General features: G+C 36.2%; 1 protein-coding gene and 1 long non-coding RNA gene across 2 annotated transcripts; both read left to right on the top strand.

The window, feature by feature from the left end:
* Positions 1 to 25,461, top strand: LOC138708296 (uncharacterized). Its single transcript, XR_011334705.1, has 2 exons — positions 1 to 97; positions 23,918 to 25,461. It is a non-coding gene; the product is annotated as an uncharacterized lncRNA (long non-coding RNA).
* LOC138708265 (uncharacterized) lies at positions 1,693 to 19,081 on the top strand. Its single transcript, XM_069838617.1, has 4 exons — positions 1,693 to 2,699; positions 2,782 to 2,886; positions 2,967 to 3,312; positions 3,388 to 19,081. The coding sequence occupies exons 3-4, from the start codon at positions 3,283 to 3,285 to the stop codon at positions 4,387 to 4,389; spliced, it is 1,032 nt and encodes a 343-aa protein (XP_069694718.1). The 5' UTR covers positions 1,693 to 2,699; positions 2,782 to 2,886; positions 2,967 to 3,282; the 3' UTR covers positions 4,390 to 19,081.
* Positions 25,462 to 27,205: the final 1,744 nt, after the last annotated feature.

Here is a 27,205-nt window from a genome sequence, read left to right as displayed (position 1 = left end):
TTATTTTCAGAGTCATCATTCTCGAAGCCAGTGGTAAGGCATCGAAGAGTTACCTCCGTAGGTCGTGGCAGACTATACACCCAGAACTGGTTGTCAGGTGAGCGAATCCACATCGGTGGAAACGGCTCGTTGAGTATCAATCTTGAACAGTGCTTGACGATGGCCTCAGCTTTTCCCAAAAACAGTGCTATAACACAACTTGGTTGACTTTGTCGGTATAGGGTAAAATCAGAAGGACAAATAGTATAATAACTCTGTATACATTTAGACAAATGTTCCTCATACAAAATGGTGAAAAATTGTCTGTCTCCAGACACCACCAGATATGAATCTTCAACATCAACAACCATATGCTTATTTAGTGACTTGTGGAAAAAAGGTAGGGGATGGACCCTATAAAGCTCAAAATATCTGTCTACTGCTTTCAAAGGTATTTCCACGAACAGTCTAATACTATTTGACGTAGCGGCTGTATGAACTTTAGCTACATCGTAGTATAAGTACATGTCTTCCACTGTAGTGGTAGTGATCATAGACGTCCCTGATAGTAATTTAAGTGAAACCTGTTGTAAAATTTCCGACAAATTATGTGGTCTGATAAGTGAAGTTGATAGTTTTCCTAGTGAAGTCATATCTAAAGTAGTCATAATTTGAGTAAGGTTAAATTTCATTTCAAGAACGGCTAGTTCAAGTTCCCTAATAGACGAACTGTATTCAGTCTGTTTCTTCAACAGTAAATGTGTGTCACGTATGTCCGTTTGTACTCTTGTAAATCCCAGTGTATAATTAGTTATAGAATCGCGCAAAATTTTGGCTAATTCCACGGTGTTTTGTGCATTAGTGTGTGTTTCAGCATCAAGGGTTCGAATCCAGGATAACTGGTGTTCTTCCACATGTAACATGTGTTGTTTAAATCCCTGCAGCTGATCAATAAACTGATTAATATTATGTAAGTCTCTCGAGTCCATGGTGCCAAATAAGTATTTTAATACGTAGCCTACTGCGTTTACAACTCCCCGTTTAGTCCTATTTTGTCCATCGTCATACATCATATGTTTCACATGTGTTTGAAAGTCTGGTTGGGCTTCTGGTAATAACATAAGTATGTCTTTTAAATCATCAGCTAGTCTGTTTACTAAATCCTCTACTCTGTCAAGTTCATTCCAAAGTACAGTTAGTCTTCCAAATGCTATTCTAGTTATTTTGTCTCTTGCCTCACTTAATATGGTTGTGAGTTGTTTAATTAAATTTGAGTAAACTTCCAAATTAATATTAATAACAATTGTCCATTTGTCACCCGTCAACAAAATATCTCGGTCTTTCAAAAAGATGGCGCCTTTGTTAAGTTCCAAGTCTGCAACTGAAGTCTCTGGGTTCCTTGCTAGTGTACTCGTAATTACAGAAATCACTGTAAACAAAAGAGTTACAACTCATTAAGTCCTACTCGAGTGTCTTGGTCACTCTTCAAATTTATAGGGGCCTAAGTGCTTATCCTATAAAAATATATATATTCTTAATTCAAAATTATACAATCGCAATATACACAAGTAGTATACAAAGTGGACTGACGTCAAGGGTTGGAGGGTAGTGAGGGTCGGAGGGGGCGTGGCCAAATGAGGGATAGGGGAAACGGGGTGTGGCCAAAAGAGGGATAGGGGAAAGGGGGTGTGGCCAAAAGAGGGATAGGGGAAAGGGGGCATGGTTAAAGGAGGTGATTGGTGAATGGGGATTTGCAAGCGAGCGGTGTGGGAAAGCGATTGACGAATGAGCATGGAGAGAATGTTGAAATGGAGTGGAGCTGTGAGAAGGAGGAGTTTTGGTTCCATGTGAAAGTGAATGCTGTGTTACATAAGATCCAAGGCAAACCTCTCGACATGTGTTGAAGTCCGTTGTTTGTAATTCACCTTGAACCAAATGTGAAAGTGGAAGCGTAACGTGTTGACCTCGACATGTGACACATGACAAGGTGAACAACACTTCGACACGTGTCGTGTGTTCAGCGTACACCGGCTGACCTTCCGCAGCCCAGCCGGTTGAAGGAGAAAGTTCAGTTGTGAAAGAGTTTTTTGCTTCATGTCACTGGTATAAAAGCGGAAGTATTAGGGCGTGATGAGGAGTCATGGACAGTAACGCTTTGAAGAACATTCCACTAATAACAAAAGAAGAACATTTCAAAGTACCATTTGAGGTAACATATTCATATCCAACTGGTATGAGAGATGAATGGTTGGATGAGCCGAACCAAATCGTTCGCAAGTACTATATAAACAACTCTAATAACATATATACGGAGGTGAAGAGAATAATACATGGAGAAAATCAGTTACATACTGATTACTCATTAGTGTTACCATGTGGTAATACGGAAATTCTTTTTTTAAATTCAATTTCAACACATGAGGATACCCACCACAGCAATACCTGCTTAGGTAATGGCGAGCACCTGATTGAGTGCAGGGATCCTTGTGAGTCACATTTACGCATCTGGCGGGAACTGTGCGATCCTAGCTGTCTCACTTACAAAGAGGTGAGTACAGTGTGGTTATTTCTTTAACTAATTCTGATATGATATACATAATGGTTATATTTCTTATTTTGTTTTCGTGCAGAAACCAGAAAGTGTAGATGTGGTTGTGAAAGCGCCAAGAAAAAGATTTTATCGGGAGAGATGTGAAGACACGTGCCCCAACTATAAACCAGTAAGTGTATTTCTTTTTTATATGAAGTACAACTGTATTTGTGATGCATAATGATTATATTTGTTATTGTTTTGTTTAACAGAAACCTGAAATTGTGAAAGTGGTCGTTGATGAGGAGAAAAAAGCCAACAGGAAAAATAGATTTTGGCGGGAGAATTGTATTGAAACATGCCCTAACCACAAAGCGGTGAGTGTATTTTTTGTTATTCTTTCACCAAATAATGTATGTGTGTATGTGTGACTAACTTACATTATTATTTTCAGCAGAAAAGTAAAAGAGGAGAGAAGAGGAAACGTGAAACATTGAAGGAGATGACGGATGTGGAAGACATTATTCAGCAATTGACCGCATAGAGAAGAAAAAATGGAGAACAAATGCGACATTTGTGGCAAAACATTTTCACATAAATGGAGATTAACAGCACATGTGAAGGACAAACATAGTGCAATAGGGTACAAATGCGATATTTGTTCAAAAGACTGTTCATCAAAAGACAGTTAAGCGCGACACAAAAAAGAATATCACAGCACATCCAGGTTCAAGTGTAAACTATGTGGCACAGTTGTCAAACTTGAAAGACATATGGTCCAGCATGTGAAAAACCATAATATGGTAAGTATGTAAATATAAACACATACTAAGTTTGTTTAATACTTATGACAATATTAATGATTAATTGCATATTAGGTTACAGATGTCAAAGGGACTTATGAGAAAGTGAGTGGAGATGAAAACGCTGCACCTGTGATGAACACCGCACGGGTTGATGTTATGCCGCCATCTACCTCTGCATCCGAGATGGTTACGTCACCTTTCTCGGGAGCGGTTGCTATCCCAACATCAACATCTGGGATGGTTCCACAACCGACCTCTGGAGCGGATGCTGTCCCAATGGTGGCTTCAACATCCAGTCAAGTATGTTCTGGATCTGTGTTTGCGTTATCGGATAGAGCTTTCAAAAATCGTTTGAAGACTTATATTGCTCTAAATCTGACAAATCATGAGAGTGAATTGAAAGATATTTTAGAATGTGTCACTAATGAAATGCAAGACATCTTAAAGAGACATTTAAGCGAGTACTCTGCTTTAAAATTTAACATATTTGTTGAATGTATGTTTGCCAGTGTTCACAGCGAGACAATATTTCATAATTTTAAAAGTAAAAATGATGTGTTATATCAGTATTCGAATATCAGGGAATTTATCAACAAACAAAAGGAAAAGATTCTGAAAGAGTTTGAAGAATGCAGTATGAAAGGTTCGGGCTTATTTTATGTCAAATTACATAAGTTAGAATTGCGAGTAAATAAATATACGCCATTGATGGGTGGAAGTGCATACATAGAACTTCCTCGAAGGTATGCGAGTTCAAAATCTCTAGTAAACATTGCTAATAATGATATTTATTGTTTTAAGTATTGCATGCTTTCGAAATATGTTGATAGAGACAAGGACCTCATGTTTAGTTATGAGAATAGACCAGATTTGGAATGTAAATATGATTGGTGTATCGACTTCCCCGTGGGAATTAACGACATTGCAAAATTTGAAAAACGCAATGATATTTCAATAAATGTGTTTGCACTTGATGAGAATGATGATGTATTTCCTCTTAGAATGTGTGAAAAGGAATTACCAGATCATAGGGATTTGTTATACATTAGCAGGGAACGGATTTATATGGACTAAAAATATATGAAATATGTAAATATATATGTAGTTATTTTTACCAAAATATGGAATTAAATATGGATTTTTACCAAAATATGGAATTAAATATGGACTTAAAATTATAAAAAAATGACTATGTACGTTAAATATTGGTACATTTTAATCAAACTAAACAAAAAATATAATGGACGTACCTTATCTTCCAATGTAGTTTCAACAAAACACAATTTTTATTGTCTGTTACCATAACAATAGGTTACAAACATTTCTTTCAAGTGCTGAAAAGTGAATCTTCTTCTATTGTCTCTGAGGATAGATTTATACTGACTAAAAGAGCGTTCGACGTCACAAGAAGTAACTGGTACATAATTCAATTTCACAATGTCTGCTGGGGATAAGTCCAAGTTAATCTTCACTGTTGATTCACCACTCATCACAGCAACAACCTTTTGTAGTTCTTCATATCCAGGGTTTTTTGAAAGTACAGTGTCCACCTTAGCTCTTACTGCATCTGCAACTTTACCTCTACCACGATTCAGTTGTTCCACAGTACTATTTATAATTTCAAAACTTTCAGATAGTGAAAGGTGCCTATTTTGGAGACTTTTGAGCGTTTTTATGATGCATGAAAATGTATGCTGAATGTGAGCTAAGTCATTCTTCACACTTATGTCACAGGTAACTGTTTTCGCAGTATCAATTGAGACTGCATCTTCAGAGTCCAATGCAAGGAGAACATTGTTAATAGAGTCTATATGTTCGGCATAATATTCAACTGCTTCTAGCCATGTACCCCATCTAGTTAAAATTGGCTTTGGTGGCAATGGAATTTCAGGGTACATTTCTTTCAACACGTTAACTCTACTGGGAGCTTTGAGAAATACTTTTTTCACTGATGAAATCAACAAATCTACTTTAGGGAAATTGTCTCTGACCACTTCTGCCACACGATGAAATGCATGCGCCACACAAGTAAAATGAGTCAATTTAGGATATACAACAGATAATGCTTGTCCAGCTTTGACCATATAAGGGGCAGCATCGCTAATAAAGAATAACACATTATCGTACATAATACCCTTTGGCCACAGGATACCCATAGCTTCGTTGAACAGTTTAACTATAGTTTTGTTATTGCACTTTTCTAGAACATCACAATGTAAAAGAATTCGTTCAGAATATTGTTCACTTAACAAACCGATAACTACATTACCAACAAGTCTACCTTCTTTGTCGGGAGTCTCATCAATGGAAACCCAAATTGAACTATCTTTAATTTCATCTCTTATCTTCTGTATTGTCTCATCGTAGATGGATGGAGCATACGTCTTCCTAAGTGTTGACTCATCCGGGATTGTATGTTGAGTATATTTTTCAAGGAATTCCCTGAAGACCTTATTCTTTAGTTTGTAGAGAGGAATATCAGCAGAGATGAGAGAACGGCACAGGTCGATGTTAAACTCAGATCTTACATTCGATGTTGTTGGTTGTGTTAAAAACAATTGTCTCTGCTTGGAATTTAGTTGTTTGTTGGCCTGATGTTTACTAGTTGTAATGTGTTGTTGCACCAGGAACTTTTGTGTAGATGATACTGCACACTGACACAAATTACAAAATAATATTTTATTGTCAGTTGATAAACCATCTTCTTTAAATTCTGAAATGTAACTTGTTAGTTTTGATTTTAAATTGACTGAATGACGTACTTTTGGCATATTTACCGTCTTTATAGTATGATTTACAAAACTGAACCTATGTGTACTCTGACTGGCATTTAACTGTTGAGCTGCACAACTGAAGTCTGTTAAAAATTTTAAATTAAATTAATACAGTTTTGTAACTTACTTTCCCATTGTTGATAGGACTGCTAATTTTCAAATAACTCTGATGTTAAAGGGATTACTGAACATGTGTTTAAATCTCTATTGTTGAAATGTATTTTTAAAAGTTAATGGAATTTTGTTTTGTTTTATTGTTAAACCTAATATAATATGGACTGTTTTATATGAAATATGGAAAATATATGGAAATTAACGAAAATATGTACTAAACTCTAAAATATGGAAAAATATGGAAAATAAAAGTAGGATTTTTCAACCCTACACATTGTGAAACATAAAGATAATGCAAAATATAAATTATATTAGCTTTATAAGTAAATATGTATTTACATATAAATCCTTTCCCTGTACATTAGTAATGAAATCACATCACATTACTGTTGCATAACAAATTTCAGCGCACTCGTACGGCCTCAACTGACACCTTCCAAAAATCAAATTGCTGTTTGTAAACGGTGTTTTGCATATTTTCGACATAATGAGGTTAGATCATGTGCAGAACGATTGAAAGATCATGAGAGCGTATGCTCACAATTTAGCGCTGTTAGATCAGTATTTCCGTATAAAGATTATCTGCCTTTTGATCGTCCCGAGTTTTCGCAGAAGGTGAGATTTGTGATCTATGCGGATTTTGAGTGTTTGCTAGAGCCCATTGAAAATTGTCATGGGAATCCAGAAACATACACCGTTTAGTCATGGGAATCCAGAAACATACACCGTTTAGTTATTGTTATGTCCTTAAGGATAGTCAGGATACATACACAGACATGAAATTGTACAGGGGGTGTGATGCAGCAAAGCATTTCGTACAAGACATGGTGATGGAAACGAAAAAAATTGAACAAATACTATTTCAGGATATTAAAGAAATGATTCCACTAACCAGTGAAGAAAATGATGCATATTTGAAAGCAAATATATGCCACATTTGTAAAAAGGGTGATTTTATAGGTGATAATTATAAAGTTCGTGATCATGATCATTTGACGGGGAAATTTCGCGGTGCTGCTCACAATGAGTGTAATTTGAGGTATCAGCATCAGCACTTTATTCCAATAGTACTGCATAATTTGTCATCATATGATGGACATTTTATTGTGAAGGAATTGGGTTATGATGACAACCTCATTCAAGTTTTACCAAACACGCAGGAAAAGTACATCAGTTTTGTCAAAAATGTTCCTTGCATGTACAGAAGAAAGCGTTATATGCAAATGCGATTTCTTGATTCTTTTCGGTTTATGCCATCCAGTTTAGCACAATTAGCAGACAACTTGCCCAAAGATAAGTTTTCGGAAACAAAAAAAAACTTCAAAGATAAATTTGATCTTGTTTGTCGTAAGGGTGTTTTTCCCTATGACTATTTAACAACGTCAGATAGATTAGAGGACAATTGTCTGCCACCAAAGGAGAACTTTTTCAGCAAATTAACTAATGAGCATATTACCGAAGAGGACTATAATCATGCAAAATCAGTTTGGGAGACATTCAATATTCAGACGGTGGGGGAGTATTCAGATTTGTACTTAAAATCCGACACCCTCATCTTAACGGATGTGTTTGAAAATTTTCGCGAAATGTGTCTCAAAGCATACGATTTAGATTGTATGTATTACTATACAGTGCCAGGACTTGCCTATTCAGCAATGTTGAAATTAACAGGTGTTGAATTGCAATTGATTAAGGATATGACTATGCTATTACTTTTCGAACAAGGAATACGTGGCGGCATCTGTCAATGTGTGACTCGTCATGCAGTTGCGAACGATCCTAAAAGCGACATTTTCGATGATTCTAAACCCCCTTCTGCAATTTACTACGTGGATGCGAATAATTTGTATGGATTCGCCATGTCTAAAAAATTACCATACGGAGGATTTGCATGGCTAACAGATGAGGAAATACGTCATTTTGATCTTCAAGCAGTAAATGATGATAGTGAAATAGGTTATGTTCTAGAGGTGGATATAGATTATCCAAATCATCTGTTTGAAAAACATAAAGAGTTACCATTTTGTGCGGAATATGCAAAACCACCAGGTGGAAAGCATAAAAAATTGTTGACAACACTGCATTCCAAAAAAAAACTATGTGGCACACTACAAACTTTTGCAGCAGGCAGTGGATCATGGCTTGCAAATTGTAAAAATACATCGTGTTATAAAATTCAAGCAATCACATTGGTTAAAACAATACATTGATTTGAATACTGAAATGCGTAGAAATGCAAACAATGATTTTGAAAAAGATTTTTTCAAACTTATGAATAATGCAGTATTTGGAAAGACAATGGAAAATGTTCGGAAAAGAACACATTTCAGATTAGTTTCAAATGATGAGAAACTGAAAAAACTCATTTCAAAACCATACTTTCTTGACCGAGTAATTTATGCTGAAAACCTGGTGGGTATTCATTTAAGACAAACTCAAATTTTGTTTGATAAAGCATTGTATGTAGGTATGTGTATTTTAGAACTTTCAAAAGTGCACATGTACAATTTTCACCATCGCATTATGAAAGAACAGTTTGGTGACAAATTTAAGTTGTGTTACATGGACACAGACAGTTTTATATATCTTGCTCAAACAGATGATTTGTACCATGATCTGCAAAATGTACAGGATCATTTGGATACTAGTGTGTATTCACCAAATCATATTTTATATTCACTACAAAATAAAGGTGTGCTTGGGAAGTTCAAGGATGAAATTCCAAATTCACATATTGATGAGTTTGTAGGTTTGAAGGCTAAAGTGTACGCCTTGAAGTGTTCCAATTTTGAAATAAAAAAACTGAAGGGTATTAAGAAAAGTGTAATTAGGAATAAAATCACGTTTGCAGATTATGCGTCATGTCGTGAATCCAGTATTCCTACTTACTCAAGAAACAATTCTATTAGATCATATTTTCATAATGTGTTTACAATGTGTGTAAATAAAGTGACTTTAAATTCTTTTGACGACAAAAGAGTAATATTACAAGATGGTGTTAATACACTGCCACATGGATATGATGAACCTCCATGTAAAAGAAGACGTGTGCAAGAGTGTGTTTAAATAATAAGAATATTGTATTTTATATACATTTTATTAACTCATAATAAATTTACAATGCTTGTGCAGAAACTTGTTTTTATTTCAATACATCACCCTCATCAATCCAACTGTTCTTTGAGTTAGGAAACCCATACCACTTCACATACACCTTCCCAGCCTTCCTCCTCAAAATTTTTTCAACCAAATAAACATCTGGAAAGTTTGTCTTTTGAAGTTCCTCGGTGTAGAACGCTCCTAAAATGGGTGCACCTTCTAGATCATGAAGTATGTAAGTCGTTGGCTGAGTCTGTTGCACTTTTTTCACTTCAAATATTTCAGTACTCCACGATGGTAGGTAGCCCTTGGTAAACAGCTTCTTGTACTTTGATATTCTCACTAAATCACCCACTCGAAATTTTTGTCTTCCTCGTCGCACTGGTTGTTGCTCGTACACTGTATGAAGGAGTTGATTGTTAGTAACATCCATGGGTCTCATCTTTGTAGTTGAATGTACGGTGGCATTGTACTTCTCAATCAGCTGTGGCAATAGTTCCAACCATCTGTAGGATCCACGCGCCGTAAACTCTCGAAACATGTGTGACTTGAGTGTCCTGATGAATCTCTCGGCGATACATGCTTTTGTTGTAGAAAACACCGAGTAGTGATTGATGTTGTAATTTTCCATTAGCAATTTAAAATGTTTATTGTAGTACTCTTTTCCCCAGTCTGTTTGCAAATTTTTCGGAGCCTTTGCCATTCCGCTTAGCAATGAGTGCATGGCAGTTGTCACTTCTTTACCGGTTTTATTTTTAAGTTCTTTCGCCCAAGCATATTTGGAATACACATCTATTACTACCAGTATATATTTAAATCCTTTATTTTGCTTAGCATAGGGAATGAGTTCAATGAGATCGCTTTGAAAGAGGTCAAATAAACCTTTAGTGATGACATGACGTCTTTGAAAATTTTTCCGAGCTGGTTTATGAAGTTCTTGTGCAATCCCCTGTTTGCTCATTCTATGTATCCACCTTCACGCAATTCCTCTTCTATAGCATAGATTTCGTTATCCACACCGGTATTTCCAGCGTAGCGTGATGACATGAGAAGGTCAAGGCATTCAACTAATTCATTCGGATCATCCCAATGCTTATATTCTATTTTATGATTTGGTAGAGAAACTTTCCAACTTCCACCACGCTTCTGAAACAATGGAACAATAATATCATAATACTTCTTGGTATTTGCTCTCCTTAGCTTCTGTTTCGGATCATAATCAACACGATGTGCGTTAGTGGAAATTAAAATATCTTTGTATTTATATATGTCTTGATCATCATAACTACCATCCGGTGGGTTGTTGAGAAACAGTAAATTATATAAACCAGAGGTTCCCTTGTATCGTATATTGTTCACAATTACATGATCTTTGTCAAATGTAATGGGTGTGTTTCCAATCACCAATTTGTTATTACTAAACTGAACACCATATACCTTATCATATGCTTTATGTTTTGTTCGCTTTGAGAGATTGTGTATATGCATGCTAACAATGGGGTTGTGTTTCTCATCATTATCTTCCTCCTCCTCCTCTTCCTCCTCTTCTTTCATATCCTTTTTGATGTAATCTACCTTCTTTCCTCCATCGTCTGCATATTTCTTCGTATTCTGCATTTCATTTATTAGCATATGTAGAGGTGTGGTAATTGGCTGAAACGCTTCACCGAGTGCATGCTGAGAGCTCAATTGTCCCTGCTTCAAGGCTATGAATTTGCGTTTTACAGCTTGAGAATGTTTTATGATATTTCTTTTCAGTTTGTCTCGAGATGCTGTAGCAGCTGACATCTTGCAATGCAATGGTGAATATTCATGCTACATTCACTATTTTATACACAAGTTCTATAGTTGCATTTAACTGCTGCTTGCGACCAGACATATGAAACGATAACTTATCACGTTTGGAAACAGACGTTCCATTTTTGAATAGTTTATCATTTAATTTCACGATTATATCAGCTGGTGTTGTAGTAACAGTTACTACACCATTCATAGGAATTTCAAAGTAATTTAGTCCACTGGATAATTTATATACATTCGTACTATCATGTTTTGGAGTTGAAGCAATATGAAAAAATGTAACACCTTTGAACTTGTTTGTCATTTCATAAATTTCTTTCTTCAACTCATTTGCTTGAGTCACTTTTTCAGCAATGGCATATAATGCACGATCTTCATCATATTTCCGTAATTTTGCATCCCATTGTGCTTCCTGGTGCTGCATACGTTCATGCACATGTTTCACTGTCTGTTCATTCGTTTCATTAATATAGTGTTTAATTCGCGTTTCAAAATTGCTACTAGTCGTGTCAACAAGTGTTGACGTGTACGTTTCCAAAGACGATTTAATTTTATCATCATTTTCGATGGCATATCGTTGAATTTCCTTAATAGCTCTATCCATGTATAGTTTATTTGCAGCGTCCTCCGGCTCATCCGGTGCTTTGACACCTTTTAGTGTTACGTCGCCAATAAGATAGTTTTTATCACTATCGCGTGGGAAATCTTCTCGAAGAATTATTTTTTCTCTTCTTCTGTAGACACTCCGTCCAAATTTGTCAATACTCATACTTTCTCAAAGTCTCGATACTAAGTAAAGAGAATAGTAATCATTTCCATATTATATAGGAATCTATTCCTTTGCGATATCTCCCCTTGTGTAATTCGCTTTCTAAATTCATGATTAAACATCGATCACCACTATTCCAACACTCGGAGCACATTTCTTGAAATCGATCAAAAGTCATGTCTGGATTGACAAAATTGTCAAATATATGCTTCAGGTTCATACTGTCCTGTTTGAAAAGAACAATTAAATTGCAGTTGTCTCGAATGAGGTGCTTGGGAATCTTTGCATAAGTCTGTCCGAGATAAAATAAATCGAGGTTTTTATGTCTTCCCATACTAAACAATTTCGATATTGTCTTTTGTGAATCAGTCATTATGTCGTCAAAGACAAACACGGAGTTTGCTTTTATGTCTTCAAATGGTACAATATCCTCGCTGGCATTATATCTAAAAAGTCCTATTTCTGGCACTTTTTCCAATACTTTGGCTAAATATTCGTATTTTGGCTGGAATAGGGATTTTGAATATATGTAGATATTTTCGAATTTTAATCCAGAGCTATGAAGAATCCAATTTAACAACAAGTTTGTTTTCCCAGCATTGCTTGGACCACATATGATACATCGCACGTGATTGGGAAATAGTGCACTGTGTCGTACGTAATTTGTATCGTTTCCACTTTCTCCTATAACTTCAATTGGTAACGTTTGTGTTTGCTTCACAACTTGCATGTTGTTTGATTGTTGCCAAACACTGCAGTGATAGAAACAGGTGTAATTACAACTGTTAAATACTTTAACATGAATACAATTTTCGACATATATGCAACAAGATATCATTTTCAACATATCGATGCTTTAAAGCAACAAGGTATTATGACCATTTGTTGCTTTAAAACAACAAGGTGTTATTTTCGACCATTTGTTGCTTTAAAACAACAAGGTATTATTTTCGACCATTTGTTGCTTTAAAACAACAAGGTATTATTTTCGACCATTTGTTGCTTTAAAACAACAAGATATCATTTTCGACCGTTTGTTGCTTTAAAACAACAAGATTTGTTGCTTTAAAGCAACAAGGTACCATATAATGTTACAACCATATGATTTTCGTATCAGTTGCAATTATGAACGCTAAGAAACTGGATGTGCGACTAACGTGTTCCCCGATTATATACGATAGCAGAGAATCCCGATATGATTGCATGAATCATTGGGTTCAATATATCCCATTTAGAGGGAGAAAGAGATGTATGCAAAAAGGGTGTAACAGCATTGTTCGAACACAATGTTCAAAATGTTTTGTTGGATTGTGTATAAAGTGTTTTTACAAATATCATAACCAGGGAACGGATTTATATGGACTAAAAATATATGAAATATGTAAATATATATGTAGTTATTTTTACCAAAATATGGAATTAAATATGGATTTTTACCAAAATATGGAATTAAATATGGACTTAAAATTATAAAAAAATGACTATGTACGTCAAATATTGGTACATTTTAATCAAACTAAACAAAAAATATAATGGACGTACCTTATCTTCCAATGTAGTTTCAACAAAACACAATTTTTATTGTCTGTTACCATAACAATAGGTTACAAACATTTCTTTCAAGTGCTGAAAAGTGAATCTTCTTCTATTGTCTCTGAGGATAGATTTATACTGACTAAAAGAGCGTTCGACGTCACAAGAAGTAACTGGTACATAATTCAATTTCACAATGTCTGCTGGGGATAAGTCCAAGTTAATCTTCACTGTTGATTCACCACTCATCACAGCAACAACCTTTTGTAGTTCTTCTTATCCAGGGTTTTTTGAAAGTACAGTGTCCACCTTAGCTCTTACTGCATCTGCAACTTTACCTCTACCACGATTCAGTTGTTCCACAGTACTATTTATAATTTCAAAACTTTCAGATAGTGAAAGGTGCCTATTTTGGAGACTTTTGAGCGTTTTTATGATGCATGAAAATGTATGCTGAATGTGAGCTAAGTCATTCTTCACACTTATGTCACAGGTAACTGTTTTCGCAGTATCAATTGAGACTGCATCTTCAGAGTCCAATGCAAGGAGAACATTGTTAATAGAGTCTATATGTTCGGCATAATATTCAACTGCTTCTAGCCATGTACCCCATCTAGTTAAAATTGGCTTTGGTGGCAATGGAATTTCAGGGTACATTTCTTTCAACACGTTAACTCTACTGGGAGCTTTGAGAAATACTTTTTTCACTGATGAAATCAACAAATCTACTTTAGGGAAATTGTCTCTGACCACTTCTGCCACACGATGAAATGCATGCGCCACACAAGTAAAATGAGTCAATTTAGGATATACAACAGATAATGCTTGTCCAGCTTTGACCATATAAGGGGCAGCATCGCTAATAAAGAATAACACATTATCGTACATAATACCCTTTGGCCACAGGATACCCATAGCTTCGTTGAACAGTTTAACTATAGTTTTGTTATTGCACTTTTCTAGAACATCACAATGTAAAAGAATTCGTTCAGAATATTGTTCACTTAACAAACCGATAACTACATTACCAACAAGTCTACCTTCTTTGTCGGGAGTCTCATCAATGGAAACCCAAATTGAACTATCTTTAATTTCATCTCTTATCTTCTGTATTGTCTCATCGTAGATGGATGGAGCATACGTCTTCCTAAGTGTTGACTCATCCGGGATTGTATGTTGAGTATATTTTTCAAGGAATTCCCTGAAGACCTTATTCTTTAGTTTGTAGAGAGGAATATCAGCAGAGATGAGAGAACGGCACAGGTCGATGTTAAACTCAGATCTTACATTCGATGTTGTTGGTTGTGTTAAAAACAATTGTCTCTGCTTGGAATTTAGTTGTTTGTTGGCCTGATGTTTACTAGTTGTAATGTGTTGTTGCACCAGGAACTTTTGTGTAGATGATACTGCACACTGACACAAATTACAAAATAATATTTTATTGTCAGTTGATAAACCATCTTCTTTAAATTCTGAAATGTAACTTGTTAGTTTTGATTTTAAATTGACTGAATGACGTACTTTTGGCATATTTACCGTCTTTATAGTATGATTTACAAAACTGAACCTATGTGTACTCTGACTGGCATTTAACTGTTGAGCTGCACAACTGAAGTCTGTTAAAAATTTTAAATTAAATTAATACAGTTTTGTAACTTACTTTCCCATTGTTGATAGGACTGCTAATTTTCAAATAACTCTGATGTTAAAGGGATTACTGAACATGTGTTTAAATCTCTATTGTTGAAATGTATTTTTAAAAGTTAATGGAATTTTGTTTTGTTTTATTGTTAAACCTAATATAATATGGACTGTTTTATATGAAATATGGAAAATATATGGAAATTAACGAAAATATGTACTAAACTCTAAAATATGGAAAAATATGGAAAATAAAAGTAGGATTTTTCAACCCTACACATTGTGAAACATAAAGATAATGCAAAATATAAATTATATTAGCTTTATAAGTAAATATGTATTTACATATAAATCCTTTCCCTGATCATAACATTATAGAATAATACATTATATGTATATAAGGAACACCTTTTTATAAATTATTTTATAGTATGCTTGTCCACGGTGGGGAACGTACCGTAAGAGGACGCGGTATTTTAAATACAATTATCAACAAGCTACCAGTGGAATTGCATCTACCAGGCTATCAGTTTTGCGGACCTGGCACGAAATTGCATAAGAGAATTTTTCAAGGTCAACTGGGCGTCAATGCTTTAGACGAGGCGTGTCGAGAACACGATATTGCATATGCACAAAGCAGTGATCTTTCATCAAGACACGCAGCTGATAAAGTGTTACAAGACAAAGCCCGAGCACGTGTAACTGCATCTGACGCCAAACCGAGTGAGAGGGCTGCTGCTTTTTTTTGTCTCCAAAGTGATGGGTGCTAAACGTTTCTTTGGTGCTGGAAAGCGAGACATGACACTCTCCAAGTTGAAAGCGGCAATGAAAAGAAAAAAACAATACGCATAAGAAGAAGAAGAAACCTCGAGTCATAAAGGGGCCCAAAAGAGGTGGAATTCTCCCTCTGCTCCCAATATTCGCAGGTCTCAGCGCATTAGGAGCTCTCTCCGGTGGTGCTGCACAAATAGCGAAAGCTGTAAATTCTGCCAAAAGTGATAAAAAGCAACTTTCAGAATCTATGAGGCATAATAAAACTATGGAGGCTATTGCGATGGGGAAAAAAACTGGTGGTGGGCTACCTCTCCCTTTAATATTGGCTGGTTTACAAACACTTGCAACAGTTATTTCACCAAAGAAAGCATCGGCAGGAAAGGGTTTGTATGTGAGACAATACAAGAGCGGTAAGGGAATGCGGTTAAAAAAAAGCCCTAAGTGATGCTGATATTCTTAATTATGCACGATTTCTTGGGATACAAAATTTTCGCGGTGTATTTATGAGAAATGCTTTGCCAAGGAAACCATGGCATAAAGAAACATTAGTAATTAATTTAGATTCTAATGAGGGACCCGGAACGCATTGGGTCGCGCTTAATAAAATTAATAACAATGAAGCATTCTACTTTGATTCGTTTGGAGACCTCCCCCCACCTGTAGAGATAATTAATTACTTACGGGGTGTAACAATTAAATATAATACTAACCGTTATCAAGAGTTTAATACGGAATTATGTGGACAGTTAGCTCTTCAATTTTTGCTATAAATGCAAACGTAACAATTTGTATGCTGTCACAATGTCTTTCACAGTGACAGGTAACACATCAGAGATATCTTGTAACTATCATCCACCAATCACATTGGATGAAGATTCAGAGTATGAAATTGGCCTCGTGAATTTTTCAACATATAACACCATACCCAATGTTAACGATGGGAATAACAAATTTACATATATTACAAAGTCAACGAAGGAAAGTAAAACAATTACATTACCCACGGGAACGTATGAAATCGATGATATCAATAAATATATATCTCATGCAATGATGATCAAAGACAATCACACACGACCGATCGCCTTTGAATTAGTAGCAAATAATAACACATTACACACACAAATTTATTGTCAACATGAAATTGATTTCACCGCTCCCGATTCAATAGGTAAAATACTGGGATTTAAATCGAAAAAACTTGAAGCTGTCCATAAACACATATCCGATTACCCAGCTAACATATTTCCTGTCACTCTTATAAGAATAGAATATAATTTAACTGGGAGCTCATTTTTAAACAGTCAATCAACACATGCAATTCATTCTTTAATTGTAAATGTTGACCCAGGTTTTCACTTGTCTGACAAGCCATTCGACGTTCGATATTTCAAAATAAATACTAAATATATTGATAATATTACTATTAGAATACTGGATCAAGACGGAAGATTGATTGATTTTAGGGGTGAAACTATTACTCTAGAATTACATCTTCGAAAAAGATGGGATTACAATTCCCTCAAAACTTCTATATCAGGACTAACACATCAACTGAACACGTTAGTTCAACTTCTGAAACCAAGAGATTGACATCTCGCTCAGTACACTTACTCACAAAATACGGATATAAAGTAAAGCGACGATGGATCCCTTAAATGTTACTAAATCGCCAATATTTGAGGAGAGAATAGTGAAAAAAGAAACGCATTCCTTTCTCCCACAGAATCCTTCAGCCATCAATGAAAATGACCCAATCAATATTCGTATTAAAAGTGAAAATTTATACATGCTTCCTTGTGAGAGTTGTATTGTTATTGAAGGTAGCATTACAAAACCTGAGGGTACGCCAACTAGTGCGAAATTGGTTAACAATGCTATGGCATTTTTGTTCGAAAGTATACGATTGGAACTTAATGGGCAGCTTATTGACAGCGTTAAAAACGCAGGCATTACGTCAACGATGAAGAATTTGATTTCTCTGAATACATTTGAATCTAACAAGCTTGGAAACAGCGGTTGGATCCATCCCACTAAGGATGTTGATATTGTTACCAATACTAAATTCAACGTTTGCGTCCCTCTGAAAACTCTTCTCGGATTTGCTGAAGATTTTAAAGATATCATAATAAACGCACAATTGGAACTCATACTTGTACGAGCAAAAGACTATTAATGCTCGAATGGGTGAGAATTGCAAGGTGACGTTAACAAGAATTCATTGGAACATGCCTCTAATTACAGTCTCTGATTCTGAAAGACTTCGACTTTTAGAGATACTGAGAAGTGATAGACCGCTTAGCATTCCATTTCGCTCATGGCAGTTGTTTGAATATCCATCACTACCTGCAACTAAACAGATTATGTGGAATATTACAACTACTACCAAACTTCGGAAACCAAGATATGTTATAATTGGATTTCAAACAAACAGAAACGGGATTGACAAGGATAACAGTGTCTTTGATCATTGTAATATTACTGACGTGAGAGTATATTTGAATGATGAATTCTACCCATACAATAATCTAAATCTGGATATTGAGAATGGTAAAGTGGCTCTATTATATGAATTATACAACAAATTTCAAAATTCATATTACAACAAACCAAACAATCCACTGCTATCGAGAAAAGATTTCATCGAAAAAGCGCCACTTTTCGTCATTGATTGCTCTAAACAACACGATGAAGTAAAACTAGGAGCAGTAAATATACGTGTTGACATATTGGCAAATGCTAATATAGCAGCAAATACTGCTGCATATTGTCTTATTCTACACGATTGCCTCGTAAACTATACACCCCTCACAAACCTGGTGCAAATAGTGGTGTAACAAAAAAATGTAAGTATGTGTTACTTTTCTCCGTAATATTATACAATTTACATTAGCTCTCATTCTACACTGTTCTTATTTTGTTTCAGGATGTCCATTATGATAATTGATGTACAAGGTTTCCACGAAGCCGGGACGAATAATGTTTCTGTAAAGGAACTCACCATCTCGCCGGGAATGTGCAGCTGTTCAAACCACCTCCTCACGTCATACCATCAAACTCGTCGAATTGGTTGACAGCATATCATCATGTGGAATAGTGGTTATGTTAATTACAATGCTTAGTGGTTATGTAGTGCTTTTAAGAGATATCACATATGACTGATTGTGAGTGTGTTTGTGGAAAAGAAACAATTCATTTGGTACTGTTTTCTGGAACTGTATTTGTTGCATTGTAATCAATATATAACTATTATTTGCTTTTATTACTCTTTTCTTTTACCCTGATCCTAAGTCCCCCAAGATGGAAATAAGGACAGGTTTCTTGCTCAGTGATAAGGAATGTGATTTCACTTTCGAAATAATAACTCATTATATTCAATGTTTTTTTTATTCAATCGTAATTGCGTTACATTCACCACAGGAGCATGCCTGTTCGCTTCCCTCTTCCCCGATCCTTCTATCCATCTCCATGTGCGGCGTCTCAGGCCGGAGCATCTGTGAAAACAGCAAGTCATTACATAAAATAAATTAGTTGACATCTGTGAACGTAATTAATGAAACCAGGTAAAATTTTGATTAACAAAAATCAGATAGGAGTGGTTTATCGTATTGGTAATTGAGGCGGTGATGACATGTAAATTTCCAATCTGACAGTTGTCTCTATGGTCGACCACGGAATTTGAACCCATGACCTACTCAATGCGAGTCTCAAACTCTGTCGATTCTGCATCATTGTTTATGTAAATAAAATAAATTAAAATGAAATTAGGTACATAAATATTAGTTTAAGAAACATTGGGAAACGAGTAGTATGGGTAAATTATGAGCACAGGAACGTCATGTAATTACAACAATTAAATGAAAATAAGCCCACAATAAAGTAACATTTGTTAGAGCATGAGCAACCGCTCAAAAATATTTAAGTGTGATTAACATATCCATTGAACTTACATGATTATGGCGAGGCATCTCTACTGGTATGTTGTTTGGAGGTGCCTCTGCTACGGCTGCCATCTGTGAAAATAATTAATACATGAAGTAATATTTGTTGAAGCGTGATTAACACACAACAATTAAATGAAAATACTATCTAGTTAAAATTTGATACATGGATTTATATCATTTATCGGAGTATTTCTATCGATAAAATAAAAACTTTTGGAGGTGTCGGGTATCGATCCCGGAACCTTATTGTTAGAGCATGAGCAACCGCTTTAACATATTTAAGTATGATTAACATATCCAATGAACTTACATGATTATGGCGAGGCATCTCTACTGGTGTATTGTTTGGAGGTGCCTCTGCTCCGGCTGCCATCTGTGAAAATAATTAATACATAAAGTAATATTTGTTGAAGCGTGATTAACACAACAATTAAATGAAAATACTATCTAGTTAAAATTTGATACATGGATTTATATCATTTATCGGAGTATTTCTATCGATAAAATAAAAACTTTTGGAGGTGTCGGTTATCGATCCCGGAACCTTACACTTTCTGAGCGAATGCTCTACCAATTGAGCTACGTCGGAGTATTTCTATCGATAAAATAAAATCTTTTGGAGGTGTCAGGTATCGATCCCGGAACCTTACACTTTCTAAGCGAACGCTCTACCAATTGAGCTACGCCCCCCAGTTATTAAATGAGCGCATGTTAACTGGTAGCCGTCTTTATGGTTGGTGATGGAATTTGAACCCGTGACCTCCTCAATGGAAGTCTCAAACTCTCTCGGTTCTGCATCACTGTTTATGTAAATAAAATAAGTGTACTTTGATAGGAATCATGCGTTAGATTTATGCATCACATTATTAATAACGCTATCATGAACAATGAAATAATAACAGTAAAGTAACATTTGTTAGAGCATGAGCAAACGCTGATTAACACGCAAACACGGAAATGAGGTCTACAATCTAGTTAGAAAAACATGAATGAATTTACATCGTTTGTCAGAGTAATTCTTATGTAAATACAACAATTAAATGAAAATAAGCCCACAATCTAGTTAAATGATTACAAAAAACATAAATTTGATGCATTGATTAATGTAATTAATGATGTACACTTTGATAAAAATCATGCATTAGATTTATACATCACATTATTAATGATGCTATCATGATAATCACAACACAAAAACATATAAATAAACATACACGAGATAATGAAACAAAAATAAGTATTAATTAAACTATTCAATGAACTTATATTGGTTCTGTGTATGGTAAGCAGATACATGTATACAAGTACGTTAATGAAGCAATAAATATGAGACTTCGATGATTAAAATATGTAGTGTACTTACATTCGCCTCCAACTGGTGTAATCGATAGACATAGCAAGTTGCTGCACAGTCATAAATTTGCAGTCCTAGTTCCAGCACTCCTGGATTTATACATCGTATTGTGTGAATCGTACCGTTACACATTTCGCTGTGATATAACCTGCAATGAACTTTAAAATCCATTCTTGCACTGTATTCCTATGAAATGTACAGCATCCTATTTATACGAGTTTCCTCCACGTGTTTCGGGGCTCATTCAAGGTTAATCCCCAACTCTCACCCATAGAGGTATTGTTTTTTTTTTCTCCTAAAATAATTCATCTTGTACCTCTGACAGCGAAGGGGCTCCTGTCCTGTCTAACCCCCTTAAGCAACATATTACCTAACTACATTAGTACGCGTGTCCAAATACTTTCGCTTTTTTCTCACCTCTCTCGCACGCACGCAGATGCAGGAGTTCACGCATTGCCTGACTTTCACCTAACTTAAATTTCCACACGTGTCTGTTCCATGTCAGGGTTAACCATTATGTTGTAAGTAATTAGATTCGTAGTTCCGAGACATGTAGCATTATCTCAACACATCATCCATATCTCATCATATCAACTCAACATTTACAACTTATTACCTAACTTAAACTAGTACATATTTCTAACACACTTGGTGATACTAACATATTTGTATAATCGTATTCATTTCTACTCACCTCTCCGCTATTCACTTCTTTTGAAGTCCACTTTATGGATCGTTTTACTCCCTCCGCCAATCGGCACCAACCCTCGGTACACCAACAATATCTTTGAATCAGACGTTATTTCATTGAGAACCGCTTCAGATAGGTTCGTAAACCGTTTGGGGAGGAAAACAGATAAGTCTTCTAAATCTGCCACTATCACCGGACCGTTTATAGTGTTTAATTTTCTTAGCTTTTTCAAAATATACTCTTTGTTGGGAGTTAACGTCCCAATATTGCTTATTCTTGTGTACTCCCCAACACTAATGCTTGATAATGTAGCTAATGGATCCATGATACAACTATATACAACCCGAATTCTTCCGCTTTTATACCAGTGACATGGAGCAAAAAACTCTTTTGCAACTGAACTTTCTCTTCAACCGGCTGGGCTGCGGAAGGTCAGCCGGTGTACGCCGAATACACGACACGTGTCGAGGTGTTGTTCACCTTGTCATGTGTCAACACGTCGCGCTTCCACTTTCACATTTGGTTCAAGGTGAATTACAAACAACGGACCTCAACACATGTCGAGAGGTTTGCCTTGGATCTTATGTAACACACCTTTCACTTTCACATGGAACCAAAACTCCTCCCTCTCACAGCTCCATTCCATTTCAACATTCTCTCCATGCTCATTCGTCAATCGCTTTCCCACACCACTCGCTTGCAAATACCCATTCACCAATCACAAAACAGCTCCCCTTATCCCTCCTTTGACCACACCCCCTTTCCCCCTATCCCTCTTTTGGTCACACCCCGTTTCCTCTATCCCTCATTTGGCCAAGCCCCCTTTCCCCACCCCGCCTTGGGCCACGCCCCCTCCGACCCTCACTACCCTCCAACCCTTGACGTCAGTCCACTTTGTATACTACTTACACATAATAAAGTTAAATCATAACTTCCTTTTAAAATTCATATTTAATATTCATTAACATAATAGTTTCAGTGCCACTATATATCGTTTTCACATTTAACTTGAAAATTTGTTTCCATCTAACAATCCATACTTTGTAACCTATTTCTCAGTGGATATCGACATCCTATTTTAGTTTGAAGTGAAGTCGTAGCTTCCCCATTATTTTCATCATCATTGCTACGAACTTGAATATTAGGCTCTCTTGATTCTACATTTTCTTCTACCATTTCATTGTCAACGTCATCATTTTCATCAGTTTTATTTATTTCGTTAGTTTCTCTAACCAACTCGGATTCATTTGCTTCCAAGGCTTCCGTTCTGTTCGCTCTACTACGCAATTGATAAGGACTTCCGTTCTCATGGACTTGTGTAACATGATTAGACGGTGGTTCCCAATCATCATCGTCCTCATATCGTTTAGCATTATTTGTTTTCAATTTTGCTTTGTTTCGTTCTCTTACGGTCGACGTTTTTGACTTTCCTTGCGTTAGGTCTCTCTCCATTTCTACTGACTGAGGTAATTTCCACGAGTTAATCGGGATCGGATGTATGCCTCGTTTTACATTCTTTCAAACGGTTTATATGCACATTGATACATTTTTCTTCATTAAGTTTAACCGAATATACCAAATGTGATAATTTCTTTATTATTGCAAATGGTCCCTGCCAATGATACGCAAATTTCTTGGTTTTTCCTCGTGTTGCTATGGGATCATATAAATACACTAATTCCCCAATCTGAAATTCCCTTGGTTTAGCTCGACGGTCATAATATTCTTTAGACTTATCATGACCTTTCTTAGATTCTTGTATTACCACCTGCGATGCTAAGCGGATGCGGTTTGCTAATTCCTGTATATGCAACTCATATAATTGATCCGGATTCCTTCTTGGATTTACAAAACAATCTTCTATGGGTAATTTCATATCTCTTCCATAGACCAAATAATAAGGGCTATATTTTGTCACTGTGTGCGGTGTTGCTCGATACGCCATTATTGCATAAGGCACAAATTTGTCCCAATTTCTTCCATCTTTGTTAACGTAATGCGGTAGCATGTCTACTAACAATTTATGCATTCGTTCACAGATTCCTTTACTCTGTGGATGGTATGCAGTTGTCTGAATTTTCTTAATGCGCAATAATTTACATTTTTCAGTAAATAATTTGGAGACGAATTGTGTTCCCCGATCCGTCAATAGGCGATTCGGTGTTCCATATTGTGCAATGATTTTCGTCACGAATTCCTTCGCTACACATTCAGCGCTCTGATCGCGTATTGGGATTGCTTCACAGAACCTCGTAAAGTGATCTATAAAGGTGAGTAAATATCGATTCCCTGCTTCACTTATTGGCAATGGTCCAACGATATCTAAGGAAACTGTATCTAAAAATTCATTTGCCTCTACTGCTTCGCCTAATGGTGCCACAAGTGATCTACCAAGCTTTCGTTTTGCACAATTTTCACATGTTTCAATATATTCCACTACATCTTTATTTAAAGTAATCCACCAATATTTGAGCTTAATTGCAGCTACTGTACGCTTTACGCCTTGGTGGGCCATGAACGCATTGTCATGGTAATGCTTGATAACTAATGATGTTAAGCTTTTCGGTATAACAGTCTGAAGATTGCCATTAGGTACTTTACGACTTAGTAGTCCTTGTTCATCTTTAAAGAAATCATCAAAATTAATTAAATACTTTAATTTATCATCGGATGATTGTTCTGCCAAAATCAATTCCTGTGTTAAATTATAATCTTGACTAAAATTCTGCTGGGTAATTATGCCTACATGTCGAGTAAGTGCGTCTACGTGTGGTAACTTCTTACCTGGTTTATGAACTACTTCGTAGTCAAACTCTGCAAGTCGCAAGCTCCATCTAGTGAGCCTCGAACTTGGGTCTTTAAGATTGAGTAACCATCTTAACACCGCGTGATCTGTATGAAGTGTAAATTTTGTACCGTATATGTAACATCGAAACTGTTTTGTAGCAAATACAACAGCTAGCAATTCTCTTTCGGTACAACTATAATTTCTTTCGGCTGAGTTTAGTTGCCTACTGCAATATGCAATCGGTTTCTCGACTCCGTTTGATTTTTGTGAGAGGACAGCACCAACTGCCTCTTGTGATGCATCAGTGGTTACAATGAAAGGTTGTGCAAAGTCGGGATAAATAAGTGGTGGTTCCTCACTTAATTTAGCTTTCAAAGTACGAAATGCATTCTCTTGTGCATCTTCCCATTTGAAGTCTACATCCTTGCGAGTCAACCGCGTTAGTGGTTTCGCAAGCTCGGCAAAATTAGCTATGTGTCTCCGATAGTAGGAAGCTAAACCCACAAATGACCGAATATCCCTTACTGACTGTGGTTGCGAATATGTTCGGATTGCTTCTATTTTCTTTGGGTCAGGTTTTACTCCTTCCTTCGACACTATATGTCCTAAGTATTCTACACTGTCTGTCGCAAAGGTGCACTTTGACGGCTGGACTTTAAAATTTGTTCTTTCTAGTCTTTGAAAGATTTTCTCCAAATTCTGGACGTGTGTAGGTATATCTTTGGAATAGCATATGATATCATCCAAGTATGCCAAGGAAATAGAGCCTTTTAACCCCATCAACATAAAATCGACACATCTCATAAAAGTACTAGGCGCATTCTGCAATCCAAAGGGCATTCTGTTATATTGAAAATGTCCCATATGACATGAGAAAGCTGTCTTTTCTTTGTCTTTTTCATCAACTGGTATCTGTAAATATCCCGAGGCCAAATCTAATACAGAAAAGACTTTACAATTTCCTAATGAGTCCAATGTTTCGACTATATTAGGTAATGGATACGCGTCTGACTTGGTCACAGCGTTTAACCCTCTATAATCGATACATAGTCTATATTTTACTGTTCCATCTTGTGACTTTTTTGGTACTAATACTATCGGACTTGCCCATGGTGAGGTACTTGGTTCGATGATTCCCTTCTGTAGCATATCGTCAATTTGTTCCTCTACTACAGGTTTTAATGAGTGTGGAATACGATACGGATTCTTTTTAACTGGTAACGCATCTCCAGTGTGTATACTATGTTTAACCTCACTTACACATCCAATTTCCGAACTACCTTCAACATAAAATAAATGCCTATATTTCCTCAATAGTTGTGCCATTCGAACTTTGTCGGATCCTTGTAAATGTTTTAGTTTCTCGCCTAAGAAACTCTCAAAATCTTTAGCGTCCTGTGCGTCTACATTAATGGTTGCGTTGGCTCTGTTTTTCATATCTCTGTCTGTTCTTCTGGTCCCCTCATTAATTACATTTATTTCCGCATAGCTAGCGTTATTCTCTATTTTATCCCAAAATTCCAGGGTTACCATATTTGCTTCCCCAATGGAATTATGTTTAATTAGCTGTACAGGTTCGGGCGATACATTTAACAACTGTACAGGTATGTATCCGTATAATTTCCCATTTACTTCTTTACATGATACATCGTTCACTTTGCTACTTACATTATCAATCAATTGTCCCGAATCATTCAAATTTGTCATCACAAAATTAATATTTTCATTAATTTTAATATTTTGAACATTCTTATCAGTTTTACTATTACTATCAATTTTATCCTGTGACCCTTCCCTTGATGGTTGTGAACAGACATTTTCTATTTCATCTATACTCAATTCTGGAATACTTATATTTTCATTTTCAATTTTACTTTCAACTTGACATCCAACGGGACTTGGATTCGTCACTTTCAGCGCTAGTCGGTCATCCAACGACTCCGTCGAAAGAATCGAATTTGTACCATTCGCAGACTTGATCTCCAGGGAGGATTCATTCGGTCCGGCTCTAGTTTCTATCGAGGTTTCATTTCTTTTCTCGGGGACATTTATACTTTTCATCACATTTTCTACTGGGATAGTTTGACTTTTAAAATTTTTCATGGAGACATTTTGAGTGTACCCTGACCTGTGCTCATTCACAAGAGATTTATTTCCCTGAGCGCTACCGACAATTGTCTTAAATTCACCTATTGTGCTTACACTGCGTGCCAAATGAATTCCTGGTATGCCATCACGGTCATTTAATGGCTCGACCAGTACTAGCTGAGAGGGCTTTAGGTTATCTAGGTTATGGCGTCCCACAACCTTACACCGAACTATTTTCACTGTATGCGGAGGTATGACCACGGAGTCTGCTAGCAAGACTGAACCGCTCCAATCGTCTCGGTCACTATTCAATGACTGTTGGGCCGGAGCAGACAAAGAATGTGATGTCCCAGGCAAAGACAAGACGTCGCACGATTCGTGATCGCGTTGCTTCAGTGCCACGCTTTGCCCGTCTATCACTAGAGAGTTCGATTGGACGTCAATACGCGCTCCGACATAGCGTAAAAAGTCGATCCCTAGGATCCCTGCGGCGCTGACATTTATCTCGCTTACAATAAAAG

The sequence above is a fragment of the Periplaneta americana genome, chromosome 1 (assembly GCF_040183065.1).
Source record: "Periplaneta americana isolate PAMFEO1 chromosome 1, P.americana_PAMFEO1_priV1, whole genome shotgun sequence".
Taxonomy (NCBI): domain Eukaryota; kingdom Metazoa; phylum Arthropoda; class Insecta; order Blattodea; family Blattidae; genus Periplaneta; species Periplaneta americana.
The sequence above is the reverse complement of the archived record's forward strand: the minus strand, read 5'-3'. Positions and strand labels throughout refer to the sequence as shown.

Excerpts from the sequence above, each read along its gene's own strand:
- LOC138708265 (XM_069838617.1), top strand. The coding sequence starts at position 3,283 with ATGGTCCAGCATGTGAAAAACCATAATATG. Across the intron at positions 3,313-3,387 it reads ATGTGAAAAACCATAATATG|GTTACAGATGTCAAAGGGAC; the intron begins GTAAGTATGTAA and ends ATTGCATATTAG.